Raw genomic sequence first — 15692 nt, 5'->3', positions numbered from 1 at the left:
AGTAGTGGTGGACATTGGGGCATCTTGCTTGGGAAAGTTGAGTGTATTTTTTGCACTGAGGGCTTGCTTAGCAGCATTGTAGGCAATATCAGCTTCAGATGCCGAGATAAAAGCAACTGACTGACCTTTCTTGCATGGTCTGATTATGGAATACAGAGGTTGAAGAAGAAGAGAAGATTTCGGAATGAATGTAGTAGTTAATCATCCCAAGGAACTCCTTGAGCTTGTGCTGTGTCATTGGCTTAGGGAATTGTTGAATGGCCTCACATTTGGCAGGAAGTGGAGTGATACCTGCTGCAGTAACTATGTGGCCGAGGAAATCAACAAACACAACTATACTCTTGTCTACATTAATATGGATACCATAATCATTCAGATGTTTGAAGACTTGCATTAGATGATCCTGATGTTCAGCAGCATCCAGCATTCATACAAGCCAAATGGGGGTGATGATGGCCGTTTTCGGGAGGCTTGAAGGGTTGACTGGTATTTGGTGGAATGTTTTAATTAGATCAATTTTGGAGGAGATGAAACCTCCAGAAAATTGTGAAATAAGTTCTTGAATGTTGGGAATTGGGTAACGATCCATCAGCGTCTGAGTATTGAGAGCTTTGTAGTCACCGCAGGATCGTAGTTCTTATTTTTTCTTAGAAACGACATGCAGTGCAGATGGCCAGTTGCTGGAGCTTGCACGGATGATTCCCAGACATAGCAAGGACTCAAACTTTTTTTTTACTAAGCGATACCGTTCTGGTGGTAATCGACGAGACTTAGCATGTGTAGGTCAACCAATTGTTTGGATGTGATGAGTAAAGGAATGCTTTATAAGAAGGGTTGCAGAATATGGCTGAGTAAGTGAAGGAAAGGACTTTAGCTGTGATGGGTTGTTGGCATCGATTGTGGAGAGATCTGCAAACTATTTCCATGTAGAAGTTGAACATTAGTAGACTTCGTAGAAGTAGTGTCAAGGAGTCTCCAATTTTTAATTTCAAATAGGAGGTTAAAGTTTCTCAAAATATCAGCACCAAGTATGGCTTGAGATACAGCTGCTACATAGAAAGTCCACTGATATGTGCACTGAAGCTTAAGGTTGAGTGCAAGAGTTATCCGTTTATATACAGGGATTGTTAATCTGTTGGCTGCATACAAGTTCATGATCGGAGGGATATGTGACTTGCTGTTACAGGCAAAATGCTAACCTCGGCGCCAGTGTCGACTAGGAGAACGGGTCCCACACATGAAAAAACATGGAAAAGGTGTGGCAAACATTATGCGCCTCTAATGTTCGTCTTTGCTGTTTTATTGAAATTGCAGGGCTGAAGACACTTCTTTGCTGCTTCCTTGAATTTGCTGTGATAGAAGCATATGTCATCTCTTCGTCTGGACCGACTTCTTGACCTGTACCATGGCTTATTGTTGGTAGAGATGCAACTAACATTATCCTGGATAGTGAGTTTTGCAACAAGTTCTGCCAACTGCTCTGTTTAAGATGTGGAAGCTACTTTAACCACAAAACGAGAATTAGGCAGTGACGCCATAAACTCATCTGCTAATTCAGTGAGTTCATAAATGATGAGCTTCACTTTTACTGTGAATAATCCCTGTTGAATATGTGAAGACAGGCACTGGGAAAAAAAGCTGTAGAAAGATTGCCTTGCCAAAACTACCATAAGTCAAAACTACCACAAGGTTTTTCGTTGCCGAGTTCCTGAAGTCTGGTAGTGATGGAAGATTCCAGTCTCGACAGCAATGCAGTCTTCAGCTTTTCATATGGCTCATCCAATAGCGCAACAGTCGAAATGACATCCGAAACTTGAGCCAAAACATCTGGAGGATGGAGAGATGTTGCAGGACTTAACTTGATGACACTTTTGCTGATGCGCTGCGCTTTAAAACAACACTCGAGGATGGTGAACCAAATGGAAGGGTCATGACTGCAGAAAGTCAGTGTTCGGAATGCGGTGATAGATCTTCTCTAGTGTTGCTAAAAATATCAGCGTCGCTTCTGGATTCCTCGGGCATCCTGAGACACAAGTGGCACAAACACTGATGAAAATCATGGAAGGGTGACAATTAACAGATCACCAGGCTTTACACAACTCCGGGGTCACCAATTTGTTGTCAGGTTGTTTATCACTAGTGTGTTTGATGTTTTACAGAGACGTGGGCGTTAAGTTCCTTAAAACCCAGGATGAGGTCTCTTGGCCATACAGTATTTCTACCGCTGTATTTAGGACGCTAAGGCCGTGCTATGTACAGCAGTGATTGTTCCATTGCCAGTGGAAGACAAGACCAGAGAGAATACTTGTATAATTTAAAGGTTAAATAGGAATCCCATTCTTGTGTCTTAATTTATTAAATTTCTTAATTTACATTGGACAAAGGCCTTACAAATATTTTAGACAACATAACTGCAAATAAACAAACATTTGTCAATTAAACATAAAGACATAATATATTATAGTCTTTATAATATTCATAATATGAGAAATAAATAAAAGTAAACCAGAAATTCGTGACTAGGCGATTTTCAGGGGAGACTATGATATAACTATATTTCAGGGGAAACATTTAGGGAAAAGCGAGAGTGGGCTTCAATAAAGCAAGGGAAGGATAGTAAGATATGTGGGACTGAAAAAAGACCATTGCATGAGAAGTATAGAGCATGACATGAGGTATGAAGGCGTCGGGTGTGACCTAGCGTCTGTTCTGGTGGTATGTTTTATGGTTTCTAGTTTGCTGGTGGTCAGACATGACCAGAAAGACTGTAAGCGGTTACAGAGGAAAGTTTTGAAGTGGGGTAGGAGTCGGTGGCTGGAATGTGTGAGAAGTGGTGTTGGTGGCCAAGGTGGCAGTGTCCAAGAAGGTGGAATGTTTGATTTGGGTGGATCAGGGAAATCAGAAGAGCAATTACAGAAGGAAGGTATTAGCCAGGGAAGCAAGGATTGGGCAGAAAAAGTAAGGGATCGAAGATAAGGAATCTGGTGTTGCAAGATCTTTTGGTCGATCTTATCTCTACATTTAAGCAGTATCACACACCTTGTTGATGCGCCAACGCATGTCTCTAAACATTCGTTGAAGCACAGAAATATTCAGGTTTGTATATGTATATGTATATTTGTATATGTGCGTATTGCTGGGACTGTCTTCATATCTCGAAAAATAAATAGTGGTGTCAATTAGGCCATTAATTGTTTTGTAAACAAAGGTTTCCTTTATTAATGTGATGTCAGGCAACTTTATTATTATTATTAAGTCGTGATCACCATTGTCATCGCAACCCCCTTCTTCCAGCTTCTCTTGAACCCGGGGCGGCGCCCGAGGAGCGGTGCGAGTTCCTGGAGGAAGTGATTGAGGAGGTCCTGGCTTGGCAGCCACGCGTGCGTGGGGGCAGGATCTTGTACCTCGGCTCGGGGTGAGTGGGAGGCTCCTTACAGACGCTAAGGATTCTTAGGGCGCGGGGAGGCTGTGTGCTTCCATGCATGGATACTTTGTAAATCTGTTCAGAGGTTAAAGGGACGTACAAATGTAGAAAATGTATCTTCCCAGTGAGTTGTGTATTTCTTTTTTTATTGTTTTTGCGCCTGACAGACTTAGGTAAAGAAAAGGGAGAGTTAGAGCGAGCGAGCGAGCGAGAGAGAGAGAGAGAGAGAGAGAGAGAGAGAGAGAGAGAGAGAGAGAGAGAGAGAGAGAGAGAGAGAGAGAGAGAGAGAGAGAGAGAGAGATGGATAGATAGAGAGAATATGTATAAATGTATACATTCTGTATTAATGCATAATTCCTGCTTTGAAGTGGCGTACTACAGTACCTGCCTCTATGCTTCTTCCCCTCACTTATGTGGTTGATCATCTGAAGCTGGATTTGCAGTCGAGGAAGCGAGCTCTCCCGCCTCGCGCTGGACGCCGATCACGTGACCTTCGTCCTCCACACGCCAAGCACAGCAAAAGGCGGCGACAGTGTTCCGACAGAGAGGTCAACAGATAACATCACCTACAAGTTTGCCGACATCAATGAGTAAGTAAAATTAGTTAGTAATAATGATAAAACATACATAAATACTTCGTTTAGGGAAGAGGGTTATGATAAATTCTGGAGTAAAAATGTGACACTATTTATTTAATTATATATTTATTTTTTCAGGCTAAGCTTCCCCCCTGGGTCTTTCGAAATGGTCGTGGGTGCTTGGGTCCTGACTTGCCTCAGCGACTTTCAAGTGCATGATTTCTTGCATCGCGTTCTCGAGTGGCTGGTGCTTGAGGGCTTCTTTGTCTTCAGAGAGGCGTGTGGCTTCCACGAAGGTTGGCTCCCACAAACACTCGTTTCTGCCTGCAAAAACATCCCTATCTAGTGTATTTATAAGGAAAGTTGACCAATGACCTTTAGTGTGTAGGCTGATTAAGTTGTCCAATTGTCATTCTGGTGTTCGGGTAAAGAAGCATCGGTCTTACTCACTATATGTATATATATGTATATATGTGTGTATATATATGTGTATGTATGTGTATATATATATATATATATATATATATATACATACATATATATATATATATATATATATATATATAATTATATGCATATTGTCTACTTTTTAATAATCACATATGTCGGTTCTAATGTGATTAATGATGATGCAGCATGATACAGCCCAGACAAAGCAAAGTTCCTTGCTAATTTCACCTACTATCGTTCTTTTAAAAATATTTGCCTTTTTAGGCTTTGAGGTAATTCACCGTGGTTTTCTGACACTTACTTTGTAAAGAACTGTCGAAGTGAGCGTCATGTCTTCAGTGTGCTGGAGTGGGTGTTTATTTGTCTTCGTTGATTAAATAAATGCTTGCCTGGATTATCTTTAAAATCTAACTGAGGTATCATAGTTGTAATATATCTTAGTTATTTCTGAAAAGTAGTTATACCTTATATAATATAATATTGATTTGGAGTATCAAGTACTGAGCTTACAAGTAATTATGCTAGAGGTTATTTTTGGCATCATCTTTGCCGCTGTAGCCCAGGACGAAATGCCACCACAATGTTTCTCGCCCTAAGCTGAGATACGCCGGGAGTTTTATCCCGGTGAGGAAGGTCAATATGTAGAACTTAATGGTGAACACTTTGGCCAGGAAGACATACCAGCCAATACGGGGATTCCAAGGTAGATAAGACTAGTTCCTTGATGGAGGTACATTTAAAACTTACACTATAGCTGCAATTTCTGAGTCACATACTGAAATCAGGGCATTTTCTAAAACTCGGTCTCTCATAGGCCCCAGGCCTTCCAACAGCACGCTACTGAGGTCAGTGGTGTCCTACTGCCAGATGCTGCACTTGGTCAGTGCCGGTTCCTCCAGATTCACCGTCTTGCGGGCTAAAAGTTTACTGTCATACATCATTGTAAGTGATATTTCTAAATTAATTAAACTCCTTTAGATGAGATTCAAGGTTTCATCCAAAGAGCAATGTCATAAAACAGCCTTGGGAAAAAAGTTCCAGTACTTGAGGGTGTTTATTAGCAATGTGGAACGTATTTGCAAATTTGCAAAAAAAAATCCCAGCTGCTCTGGAGGCAGCGTATCCCTCTAAGGCGAGATCTGTTCCCCGCAGCATGAGGGGGACCCCGTCAAGATGTGCTTTCTGGCCCGGCGCTCGGAGGAGGGCAGCGCAACCCAACACGCTGTGGACATCCGGTATTCCGAGTCCTTCATCCTTAAGCTAGAGTGGTTGCTCGGTCACACTTGGGTCTCCACTGGAGGCGAGTCAACCACCAGGGTGAGTAACAAATTAGGAGTGCTGGAAGTACACACTTAGCATGCCATAGTTTTAAATAAAGGGAAAGAAACAAAATCTGGAGACATTGGGCTGGTAGAATCATGACATGTTATTCTCACCACAATTTTTCCCAACCTCTCTGTATAGGGGATGAGAACAAGGACCCATCTCAATTATCACAATTCAGTGCATATGGATACAAAATTTATACTAATTCATTTATTCAATCTTTATTTTCCGGGTTAAACAAGATTTATGATACCAGGCACTGAACATACCTGAGCATGCCGGGTGAGAGCCGATTGATAAAAGACATAATAAAACTGCATACTCCCTTCTTCCATTCTATTGTGAACATTGAAACAAACCAAACATTTTAGATAATCATCATAATATACTCTAGTTCTAAAAAAAAAAAAAAAAAAATGCTACATTGATTTGCCTTCAAAATGGTTGGATTTGAGAATTCTGTGTGGTCCAGACATTTTACAACTATAAACAGTGCACTATTAAATGTAGCTTTAACACTGAATTCGACACATATGAATATACTGAAATTTAGTGTTCCCCATCAATATTAATACTGAAAACCGACCGCAAAAGAACAACACTTTTATATGAAACATGACAAATTACCATTTAAATACGAAATCAGTAAACATAACTACACAAATATTTTTTGGCAATGAACATATTATGGTACATTTGGAAGTGACACTGGCTCGTTTCAGAGAGCGACTCAAGCAATATTCACTAATTCTAACCTGCCCTTTTGATGTTCACGATTTTTCTTTAAAGTACTTTACTTTGATCTATTGTTCCTTTTGCAATTCATTCCTTGGTCTCCGACTAATTCTGTTGCTTTACTCATGGAAAAAGAAAGAGAGAAATTACAAACATCGGGCTGGCAGAACCATGACGTGTTGTTCCCGCCACAAATTTCCCCCAAAATCTGTGTGTGTGGGATGAGGGCGAAGACCCATCTCACTTACCACAATGCAGTGCATATGCATTCAAAATGTTTACTTATTCACATATTCAGCTTTACAACCTGAAATTTCAGGGTGAAACAGAATTTTTAATACCCGGCACTGAACATGCCTGTGCCGGGCAAGAGCAAGGACCTGTCTGATGGAGGATGGGATGATCAAACGAACCATCCATTTATAGATAATCCTCATAATTTACTCTCCTAGTTCTAGCACAAAATTTTGCACACACACACATATAGGCATAAATACACACACACACACACACACACGCGCACACATATATAAGTATGTATATACGTGTTGTGTATGTGTGTGAACACACACACACACACACACATATATATGTGTGTGTGTGTGTGTGTGTGTGTGTGTGTGTGTGTGTGTGTGTGTGTGTGTTCACGTAGATAAAGTTCCTAAGAATTAAGTATTCTTTGGCTTAGTGAAGTGAGATGGAAAGAGAGCAAATATATCGTCAGTGATGGAGCAAGGACAATTAACACAACAGCAGTATAAGGACAAGGAGCAGCAATTCTGTTAGACAGGAAAACTTTAAAGCGAGTGACAAAGATTGTACTGCACATCGAAGATTGAATTTGGTAAAAGTGCAGGTTGAACCTGTAGATCTGATAATTATACAGGTATATATGCCAACATAAGAAATAAAGGTGCATGATAAAAGACAGGAGACACTAGTTGATTCCAAACAAACCATAAAACAGTGTAAAGAATGCTTGTAGTTTTTCCAAGAGCTGATGCTGATTCTGAACATAATTTAGCAGTTATGAGACAAGTGGTTATCTTGAAGAAAGTTGGAAAGAGATTGAAAAATGGAACTTAGAAAATGTGGAGAAAAAAGCTGCAAGTTTCCAGAATAAAGTCAGTGAAAAGATGAAGTACAATAAAGGAGAGGAAAATAGCAGTAAGTGCCACTGGAAGACCCTGAAAGAGGCAGTGGTGGAAAGTGCAAAGAGATGATGCAAAGAAGAGATGATGAGGATAATAGATGAAAGTAGAATGTGGAAAAATATAACAAATGAGGGATGTAAAAGGAAGTGTTAACATCTAAATAATTAATTGAGGCGGGAAAGGGGCAAGGCAAGGGAAAATTGGTGGAATGAACAAGATTTGGAAGAGTTAGACAGAAAGAGTAAATCAGATCTGTCGTATAATAAGATAAGACCGCGACCATAATAAAATAGGGAGTTTACAGTGGAAATGCTATTAAGGCTGAGAATGGAAACCTTTTGGCAAACTAACACGACATCAAGGATCGATGGAAGCAATACATTGCAGCACTATATGATAGTGGAAGGAAACTTGTGAAGGAGATTTTTTGAATAGCGTAAATGAAGTATATGATGACTTCAAAGGTTCAGAGCTACTAGATAGTGAAATTATGACAGCAATAAAGGACTTAAAGAATAGAAAAGCTGTAGGTATATATAGTATACTAGCAGAGTTTTGGAAGAACTTGGGCGAGGAAGGAGCATCAGAGCTGGCCGATATATGCAAGAGAATTTATGTAGGTGTCTGCCCAACAGAATTCACAATGTCAGTTATAATACTTTTGCCAAAGAAAGTAAATGCAACTGCATGTGAGAGTCATCAGCTTAATTACACATCCATCAACGATCTTAATAAGGGTACTAGAAGGAAAGGCTAGGGATTACATCAGCAAAACACAGTTTGGTTTTAAGAGAGGTTGTGGTACCGAAGATGCATTCGGACTCATGCGTATGCTCTGTGAAAAGGTGTTAGACCATGGAAAGAAACTCTATGTCTGTTTTGTGGACTATGAGAAAGCTTTTGATAGGGTGGACTGGGATTGAAAATTGATTTATGAATTGTATGTGAAGCAAGCACAACAGGTAGAGGAGTTCGACAAGGTTGTACAGTTTCCCTTCTGTTATTTTCAGTCTATGTAGAGAGGATGGTGGCGGAAGATTACATGATATCAATGAGGGAGTCAATGCCGGAAGAGAATGATTGAAAGACACAAGAATTGCAGATGATCAAGGCATGATTGCTGAAACGTATTGCAGCTAATAATGGGCAGAGTAAATGAGGTATCACAGAAATAAGGATTGAAGATCAAGGTAAAGAAGACAGGTTATGGTTATATCTGTACAATGGAAAAGTTTTCTAAAACCAAAATATTATGGTTTAGACATGTGTTACGTGGAAACGGGTTGTTGAAGGAGGTGATTGAAGGGAGAATAGCTGGTAAAAACCCAGGGGAAAGAAAAGACTGGGCATGCTCATTGAATTTAGGTGGACATGCCAACATGCCAACATGCCAACATGAAGAAAACAAAATAGAGCGTCATGGAGAAGATAATTGCCAAAAATGAATCTGTCATATGTCAGAGCCCTAGAGTGAGTCATACACACACACACACACACACACACACACATATATATATATATATATATATATGAACCGCGTTCATGTTGACAAATGTATAAAAGGTATGAATGAGAATGAATATCTTCACAATACAAGAGATGTATTTGACCGGTTTCGACTTTGTCTTCGTCATATATATATATATATATATATATATGAATATATTTATATATATAAATATATATATATATATATGTATATATGTGTGTATATATGTATATATCTGTATGTATATCTATATACATACACACACACACATATGTAAATATATTTATTTATACACATACATATACATATATATACATATATATGTATATGTTAAATATGTATATATATATATATATATATATATATATATATATATAACATAAGTATATGTACAGTATATGTGCTTATATATATATTTAAATAAATATTTATAAATACAAGCATATATATATATATATATATATATATATATATGTGTGTGTGTGTGGTGTGTGTGTGTGTGTGTGTGTGTGTGTGTGTGTGTGTGTGTGTGTGTGTGTGTGTGAATGTATATATGTATGTATGTGTGTGTATATATATGTATAATACATATATATATATGTATATTTAGATATGTATATGTAATATATATATAATATATGTAATATATATATATATATATATATATATATATATAATACATATAATATATGCATTCATACACACACACCCATATATTTAGAGAGAGAGAAAGAAAAAGAGGACACTCTCTCACACACACACACACACACACACACACACACACACACACACACACACACACACACACACACACACACACACACGCTCGTATGTATGTATGTATCTATAGTTATAGATTGATAAATAGACAGACAGACAGATATATATGTATATGTATAATCCATCTATTTCTATATAGAAAAAGATCGAGGTATGTAGATAATTATGTTCAATGGCACATTGATAGAAGGATATATGTTAATATATAATATATACATGCATACATATCTACATATATATATATATATATATTGATATAAATATTTATATATACATATATATGTATATATACACATCTACATACATATATATACAACACACACACACACACACACACACACACACACACACACACACACACACACACACACATACACACACATATATATATGCATATATATGTATATATATATGTATATGATGTGTGAGTGTGTGTATGTACGTATGTATGTATACATTTTGTTTGTATGTATGTATAGTCTCTGTTTGCTAACGTACCTCTTGCAGAAACCACAGAATTCATCATTAACAATACAAAGGCTGAATCCTTTTTACAATTTGCTTTAGAAAAAAAAACCAGTTAATTTCTCTTTTAAATGTTGTCACAAAAGATCCCATTTTTATTTTTGACAACCGTTTGTACGCTTAGATCGATGGAGTTACTATGGGTTCTCCCATTGGCCCTAGTTATGCTAATATGTTTTTTGTTATCATGAAAATAACTGCCCCAAAACTGGAAACTGGAATCTGAACACTTGTTTTACAACCGATATATATATATATATATATATATATATGTATATATATATTATACACAGATCTATACATATATGTATTATTATATATATGTTTATATATTTATATATATGTACATATATACATATGTGTATGTATATATATGCATATACATATGTATATACATACATACATGTGTATATTATATATTTATATATATACACATATGTATATATATATATATATATATATATATATAGAGAGAGAGAGAGAGAGAGAGAGGTAGATGATAGATGATATATATATATATATATATATATGTATATACATATATGTCTATACATATGTATATATATGTCAAATGTAAACCAAAAAATACTAATGACATAATCTATGTCTGTATAATCTATATTTATATTTTTTATTAATTAATTTCTGTGATATTCGTATGATTTAAACCAAGAATGTATTACGATGTGTTTCTTTCATGATTTCATGTTGTATTGATATTTCAACTAACCACTGATAAAGGTTGACGAACTTTTCACCCGAAACCTTTGCAGAAAATAAAGGTTCTCCTCCCGATAAGCTTGGTTTACCTCTTGTGTGTGTGCGCGTGTGTATGTGCGTGTGTGTGATAGATAGATAGATAGATAACAAAGTCGTTTGGCAATTCAATTGTGAAGAGAAAGTTCTGGATTTTTTCTTACAAAAAAACATAAATAAACAAAGTAAATACAATAATTAGAGTAAATACTCTAATACAAATGTGAAAAAATATATTTACAAAACACACCAATAAATACACCAAATTAAAACACAAGTCAGAACTATAGTCCATAGGTTGTTTCATGTCCTGTGCTATAGTGTTAGGGTTACTGAAAACAAAAGTAAACTTAATCTGGGGGTAGTTATTTCACAAGAGTTCTTTTTAATTGTTCCATGATTTCATAGTTTAAATCACCCAAATATGGTAGTTTTACATACATGAAGCCAGAACTGAACAACCGCAACTAGCTTGTTCAGTCATTAGATGACCCCTCACCATAAACAACCTCTACGTGCCTATATGTGTGTGTGTGTGTGTGTGTGTGTGTGTGTGTGTGTGTGTGTGTGTGTGTGTGTGTGTGTGCATTTATATATATATGTATATAAATATTTATATATAAATATAAACTTAAATGTATCGTATATCTATTTATCCATATATCCATATATATAAATATGCACATATATCTGTTTATCGGAACACACACACACATACAAGTTAGGTTTCGCACCTATGTCTTCGCCGCAGGAGTTCTGCCAGCGTCTGGGTCTCCGTCCCGGCCAGAGGGTGCTGGACGTCGGCTGCGGGTCAGGAGGGTCAGCCTTCTTCATGTCGCGACTCTACGGGGTCCACGTGCACGGGGTCGACATATCCAGCAACATGATAGACCTTGCAGTGCAACGGCAGACTCACCTCCGGCGCGCGCAGAGGAAGAGAGTATGTTGAGTGCTATTGCATATATCCGGGGCAGTTGGGTTCTCAGTTTTGCTTAAATACTGTAAACGTTAGTTAATCTTTAAGGAGGAAAAGGTGTAGACACGATATATACAGAGCAATTTCCACACAGTTGCAGTTTGAGATGAGAAACATCTTGGACGCTGACTATGGCGATTGCAGCTTTGACGTCATCTACAGTCGCAACTCCATCCTGCACATCACGAACAAGGAAGAATTATTCGCCAGACTTCATGTAAGTTTTCAATTCCCGATCCTGTCTTTGCGTGAAGATAAACTTTTATTTTTTTTAATCTTATGTTACTGATCTTTCAATACTTCAGTTTCACTGTTGTTTTTGCTATAATTGTTTTATCATAGATACTTGATAAGCATTGTCAGCATCACCATATACATGAGATATGTTAAAATTATCAACACCCTTGATATAAACTTTACAGTAAGGGTATATGTCAAAGCTCTTTTATATAATCAGAGATAAAAATATCAATGACAGTGATCTTGATAGCTTTTGTTATCATCAGTATGATGATAAAATCATTAACAATCATCAGCACCAATCAATTACAAAAATATCAATGATAAATTCGTTATTATTATTGATTTCGTTATGTCTCATTCTGATATAAAGTAAGGGGGTATAAGAACTCTTAAAAAAAAAAAAAAAGGGGGGCTTCATGCAAAAAAGTCCTTTTCAGGGAGGGTAGCTCTGCAGTATATCTACAGTATAGTACTGCGGTATTGCATTATTCCGATACATATCATCTTTATAACAACCATCACCATTTTTATGACCATAACCACGATTGCTTTTACCATTCTAACCTGCATTAGCCTTGCCTTGTCCACCTCCATCACCACCATTCCCATCCCTGGCTCCAGTAGCAATCATCGTCTACGCGAGCACACGTAACCGACGTCTCTCCCTCCGCAGTGCTGGCTAAAGCCTGGCGGAACCCTCTTCGTCACGGATTACTGCCTGGGATCCGCGCCGACCTCGAGGCCCCTCGCCGACTACGTGGCCAAGTCAAGTAGGTCATCGGCAGCAGTTTGGCTGCTGCTCGATACATTATAGGTATTATAGTATGTTACTAATAGTTAACTAATGTCAAAATGTAGTTTTGATATGGTGGTGATTCCTAGAATAAATGGAATGAATATCGTAAGACACTACTAATTGAAAAAAAAAAAAAAAATGCAGTAGAATAGCAAAATACTGTAATACATATTGGAAACCTGACCCAGGCGCTCTTAACCTTTTATCACGTCCAACAGCATCACTGTAGAAGTACCGATCGCATTAAGTTAGATTACTGGCTTGTCACATGTATGTGACCTATTATACGAACAAAAGTAATGTGTATGTATGTATAAGAGTGTTTCTCGACTGAATGCTATAGAATCTAATCTCCTACTTGCAAGGTATGGCCCTAGTGACAGTGAAGGATTACGCGGGTGCGGTCGCACGAGCGGGATTTGGTCTGTATTCAGAAGACCTCGGCGACAAATTCTACAGCATCCAGCAGAAGGAGCTCGACGATTTCATACCAACACATGAGGCTTTCTCTCAAGAGTACTCCCAGGAGGAATTTGAAGAAATGGTGACTGTGGCTACTAATAAGGTAAGACTATTTTATTTCGTTAAGAATTCAATACACAGATTGATACCTGTGAACATTTAAGGCCAAAGTATAGGACAGTTACTTCAATAATTCAGGATCAGAAAGACCATTTATTTCGTCCAAGTAAAGTTTTGATTAGTTTTATGTTTATCTCTTCAGCTCACGTGGATCAGGACTCGCCAGCTGACGTGGGCCTCTTTTCGCGGTTGGAAGTTATAGTCTCCGAACTGACAGACAACTACAAACTGTTGCTGGAGTATACGTAGGCACTCATAACATGGTTGAACGGCGAAGGTTTTGGCTACTATTCCTTATGTTAAAAGTTGGAACAAATATATTTGTGAGCCAAAGGCTAAAGAGTAAATCGGAAATAATCGAAAAAATATCATGAGGGAAGATTAGTATACATCAAGTGTCATATGTTCAAGATGAATAAAGCTTTTGATGAAACAGAATGAGAATCCTTGATACCTAATCTAACATTATTTAGGCAATTTGTTTGTTCCATTGGCATCGTTAGAGGTAGGCGTTATCTGACAGGCCCTAACTATACATACATACAAACATACATACATACATACATACAAACACACACACACACACACACACATATATATATATATATATATATATATGTATACATGTAAATATATGTATATAAATAAATATATATACATATATATATATATATATATATATATATGTATGTATATAAACATGTATACACACACACACACACACATATATATATATATATATATATATATATATATATGTATATATATATTACATATATACATATACATATCCATCTTTCAATCTATATATATATACTGACACACACACACATACATACATTATATATATATTTCTTTTCTATATTTATACAATGACACACACGTATAGATCGATCGATAGATACATATAGAAACACATACGTACTTATACACATACACACCCTTATCTATCTAAATATCTATATGTATATATATATATATATATATATATATATATGTGTGTGTGTGTGTGTGTGTGTGTGTGTGTGTGTGTGTGTGTGTGTGTGTGTGTCTGTGTGTGTGTGTCTGTGTGTGTGTATGTGTGTATGTCCGTGTGTATATATATATACATATATAATTATAAAAAAAAAAACATACACATGCATACATATATATATATATATATATATATATATATATATATATATATATATATATATGTGTGTGTGTGTGTGTGTGTGTGTGTGTGTGTGTGTGTGTGTATTTGTGTGTGTATATATATATATATATATATATAAACCCACAAATGTATACAAGCATATGTATATGTGTGTGTGTGTGTGTGTGTGTGTTTAAATGTATATATAAACACACACATACACATACATATATCTATATCTGTGTGTGTGTGTGTGTGTGTGTGTGTGTGTGTGTGTGTGTGTGTGTGTGTGTGTGTGTGTGTGTGTGCAGTAAATACGTATATAATATATATATATATACACACATATGTACGTATGTGTGTGTGTGTGTATGTGTGTGTGTGTGTGTGTGTGTGTGTGTGTGTGTGTGTGTGTGTGTGTGTGTGTGTGTGTGTGTGTGTGTGCATACAAAGGTTATTGTGAAGCGAAGTGTGGTAAATTCAACGTTAAGATGCATACTCTGCATGCTCCATACTTATAAGTTGCTCTGCCAGTACATAGCCTCTCTTATACTAAGATTCCTTGTATGTCTCCACGTTGGCAACACACGGTGAGTTCCTTGCGACCTCAGGCTGAATTACCAGGGAATCAAAATCAGTGACACAATGTTAGCCTGCGGCAGATGTTACAGTGAAACTACAATAGTTTCGTTAAGTATAGGTATATGTCAGGAGCGGAAGAGCAAGCAGAGGAACCCACA

General features: G+C 37.1%; 1 protein-coding gene across 2 annotated transcripts in view; it reads left to right on the top strand.

Annotated features, from left to right (window-relative positions):
• LOC125041474 (phosphoethanolamine N-methyltransferase 3-like) overlaps positions 1–14208 on the top strand; it is a 16027-nt gene extending 1819 nt beyond the window's left edge. The window contains exons 2-11 of one of the 2 annotated variants that reach the window (XM_047636461.1): positions 3295–3415; positions 3868–4014; positions 4141–4298; positions 5267–5394; positions 5605–5769; positions 11969–12157; positions 12288–12410; positions 13110–13206; positions 13598–13797; positions 13957–14208. In XM_047636461.1, the coding sequence (XP_047492417.1) occupies positions 3295–3415; positions 3868–4014; positions 4141–4298; positions 5267–5394; positions 5605–5769; positions 11969–12157; positions 12288–12410; positions 13110–13206; positions 13598–13797; positions 13957–14016 (1388 nt within the window). In that variant the 3' untranslated portion in view covers positions 14017–14208. Of the gene's footprint in view, positions 1–3294; positions 3416–3855; positions 4015–4140; positions 4299–5266; positions 5395–5604; positions 5770–11968; positions 12158–12287; positions 12411–13109; positions 13207–13597; positions 13798–13956 lie in introns of both variants that reach the window. The other variant, XM_047636460.1, reaches the window with a different exon arrangement.
• The last annotated feature ends 1484 nt before the right edge of the window (positions 14209–15692 follow it).

Source organism: Penaeus chinensis, chromosome 30 (genome assembly GCF_019202785.1).
Source record: "Penaeus chinensis breed Huanghai No. 1 chromosome 30, ASM1920278v2, whole genome shotgun sequence".
Lineage (NCBI taxonomy): Eukaryota > Metazoa > Arthropoda > Malacostraca > Decapoda > Penaeidae > Penaeus > Penaeus chinensis.
This window is presented reverse-complemented; position numbering and strand designations above follow the sequence as displayed.